General features: G+C 34.9%; 1 protein-coding gene across 1 annotated transcript; it reads right to left on the reverse strand.

The window, feature by feature from the left end:
- Nucleotides 1–246: 246 nt before the first annotated feature.
- On the reverse strand, nucleotides 247–2,906 carry LOC134239988 (ribose-phosphate pyrophosphokinase 2-like; the record flags this gene model as incomplete). Its single annotated transcript, XM_062722114.1, has 5 exons — nucleotides 247–453; nucleotides 951–1,110; nucleotides 1,347–1,520; nucleotides 2,318–2,442; nucleotides 2,802–2,906. Coding segments are annotated over 5 exons (657 nt in total), but the record flags the coding sequence as incomplete, so codon positions are not given.
- Nucleotides 2,907–3,705: the final 799 nt, after the last annotated feature.

Raw genomic sequence — 3,705 nt, forward strand, 5'->3', positions numbered from 1 at the left:
ATGGTTGTGAAGAAAATGAACGGAAACTAAGTGGACCGACAGACCGACAGACAGCAGCAAAGCAATATGCCCTCCCTTCTTCGAAGGGGGGCACAAAAATGCCAATTTAAAAGATGTCAATTCTTGCAAAGAACCTGCAGCTTGCCACTTTGAAAAAAGCATCAATAATTATAATATCGGATCCATGCATCTCTGTTCTATATGATAACGTGTACTGTTATTCAGGGATAAAGCTAAATCCTCGTAGGACAGAAATAGTGTAAGCTCTTCTCCATATGAGCTAAAATGTTGCATGCAGAAATTCTTGAAAGACAACAGCAAATGCAGAACATAAACCTACAATGAGGAACAACAGATGATTTACAACGGCACATGGCTGAACAGATAGGAAACTGATTCTCCGTTATGTGTCCTTCTGACGGCCTCCGCCAAGATGATGGAGATGTCTATACACTGAAATAGTCCATGTCACCATTATATAATATAAAATTGTTTGGAGACATTGATCAGCATCAGGTAGGTGGCATTGAAATATTCAGTGAACACATACAAAGTAGTGCCATAAACAAGTGTGTGATTTATCATTTAAGGGGGGTGAAATATTCAAGTACAAGAATGTATTACAGTGATAGGTTCAAAACTTACTCAAAAAAAAAAAGAGAGGAGAGAGTATTGCAAAATGTGGTGGTTTTCTAATAGGTGCCAGTAATATGTAAGACAGTGAAGAAAGTAGCAAACTCGGAGTATCTGGCAATTGGAAGAAAGAGTTATGGAGCTTTGGAAAAGTTATGGTCCTTTGCTTCATTCAAATCCTATTCATCTCAGTGAATAAATATATTATTCAATTTATTTTGTTTTTACCTTTCCACAACCAAATTGCCTCCCAGTTTGATTTAGATTGCTAGATATACCAGTGCATAAAGTACATAATCTTGAGCATGATCACCTACTTTTATTTTTGGAGCTGACTTCATTCTTTCTTCCTGAGGAATGGTGTTTGTCACAACAACAGCTTCAAACACAGAGTTGTTAATGCGAGATATGGCAGGTCCTGAAAATATTCCATGAGTGCAGATGGCATAGACTTTGGCTGCCCCTGCTTCTACCAGCCTGAAAAATGACAGATTCAAAGATGATAGAAAATGATTTTTTCTATAATATCCAACTTTCATGCATTTTGGAAGCATTCAAAATTTTGGTTGAAAAAAAAAAGAAGCTGGATGGTTTAGTTTTCCTTCTTCAGAAGCCAAAACACAGTCCATTATACCATCAGGTCTATGAACATAAATACATGATAATTATCCTTATACTCAGAAGTTGTAAAGCGATATTATTGGTTTGCATACTTTTCTGCGGCGTGACAGAAAGTTCCGCAGGTGTCGGCCATGTCGTCCACCAGTATCGCGATCCTGTCCTTCACGTCCCCGACTAGTACCATAGTCGCCACCTCATTGGCTTTCTTCCTCTCTTTGTGGATCAGCGCAAAGTCAACATTCAGTCTGTCTGCAATTGAAGTCACTCTGTGGGGAAAAAATTGTTCAATTATATTAGATATGCTTTTGATTATACAAAATCTACAAAATGGACGGACATATGCCACAAAGTAAGCTAATAGTGCTATAAAAGTCTATCTTATTTAGTAGATTTTAAGAAGGAAAACAAACAGAGGGAAAAAATTTACAAAGAAAAGGTAAGTTCAAATCTAAGGGTACTGTAAACCACTTTTTAATTGGGAGAACTTTTACATTATTATGCTCTGTTCATGAAAATTTCATTTAAGGAATGAATTTGATAGCTACCCATTTTGTACGGTATAAACTGGGTTGGGGCAGTTTACGCTTTATAAACCGCGAAGCGGTTTATAAAAAAGCGTAAACTGTTCCAACCCAGTTTATACCGTATAAAATGGGTAACTATTAAATTCATTGCTTATAATTTAATTTTCATTCATTTGATGTAAGAAAAAAAGATGATAGTTCTAACAAAATGACTTCAATTTGTACAAAATTTGAATGTAACGTCAGGCGGATTGATACGTTTTTTGACGCAAGTCATTGTGACGTAGGCAACCCATTTTATATGATATAAAGTAAATTTTTTATCCAATCAAATACAGCGTTACAACCAGAATTAAATTGTTCTCACAAATTTCTTTAGAATAAGACAATATATACATTACAAAGCAATCATGAAATTTTTGTTTTGGTTATAAATACCAAATACCTATCTCACAAAAACTGGAGTGTCACAATAATTGGTTGATCTACAGAACAAGTGTTTGTGTTCATTTTAGTATCTTATTGTTTTGTAACAGTACCTCTTGGCACCTCCAGCATCAGGGGAGACAATGCAGCTGTTTCTCCAATCAGGAATGGTGTCCTTAATCCACTTCAGGACTGCTGGCTCAGCATATAGATTGTCCACGGGAATGTCAAAGAAACCCTTTCAACATATTAAAAAAAATCATTCTACAACTAATTACTGTAAAATCACATATTTTCGTGGGGTCAAATTTTCGTGGTTTGAGTAAAAACTCTTGGTTTGTGGGGATCTGAATTTGTGGATGAATAATCGTTGAGTAGTTACGTATGTGACATTTTACATTTTGTGGTGGACATGAATTCCTGGGTCTCTTCATACCTCAAAAACAACAAAAATTAAACCCCCTGGCCCACAAAAATTTGTGATTTCACAGTATCATGATTTACAACTACTGGTCATATTTCAATCCAAAAACTCAAATACATGGAATCATATTCTAGGCTACAGTTTTCTCTCCAAAATTCTCACAAAAATTTCACCTGAATCTGAGAAGCGTGGAGATCCATGGTTATAATGTGGTCAGCTCCAGCTACAGATAACATGTTGGCCACTAGCTTTGCTGATATAGGGGCTCTGCTCTGAAAGTAACAATTACAAATTTCATAAAAAATGATTCACTTACATGAGATTGGTAGATTAATTGAGAATAAAATAAGTTTCAGAGATAAAAAATTTATCTCTGAAACAGCAAATACATTGGGGGAGGCTCAAATACTGTAAATCACTTTTCATTCGTGAGAATTATGCAAGTCTGTCTGCTTGTGAAAATTTTATTCTCATGTTTATTTGTAATGTGAAGGATTGATTGTAACAATAACACAGCTCACAAAAATTTTGTCTTGCTTATAAATAATGAATACAGATTTTTTGAAATTAAAAAAAAATTCACTGGTCAAGTGGACCAGTGATTTAGTGAAATTCACCAGCCCACACAAATATTCACTGGTCCATCAACAAACCAAATTCAAAACAAAAAAAAAATGTTTAAAATCCAGTTAGGCCTTAAAAAAATCGAAGCGTCAAATATCCCCGGACTGAATTAACCAGGTGTGATTTTTACAGTAGATACCCAACATGGCTGCCTACCGCAAAAACGAAGTTCAAAATGTGGGGGAAATGTTTATTGTAACAAAAATGATTATCTTAAAACTCTTTATATTATATTTAAAGTAAATGATGATTAGCAATTCGGTTGACATATGCTGCACCCCAAATAAAGCTACAATTAACATTTCTATACAAATTGAATCAGCTGAATGATCGAACATACACAGATATGGCAGAAAAAAATCATGACTTACTGTCGTAAAAGCCCTTGAGTTTATTCTTTCATACACACAGATTCAATCCTTCAGACAATCTCACAATTAAACTTAAAAGTTA

Source organism: Saccostrea cucullata, unplaced genomic scaffold, assembly GCF_032062105.1.
Source record: "Saccostrea cucullata isolate Sc308-1 unplaced genomic scaffold, CSIRO_AGI_Scuc_v1 ctg17841, whole genome shotgun sequence".
Classification (NCBI taxonomy): domain Eukaryota; kingdom Metazoa; phylum Mollusca; class Bivalvia; order Ostreida; family Ostreidae; genus Saccostrea; species Saccostrea cuccullata.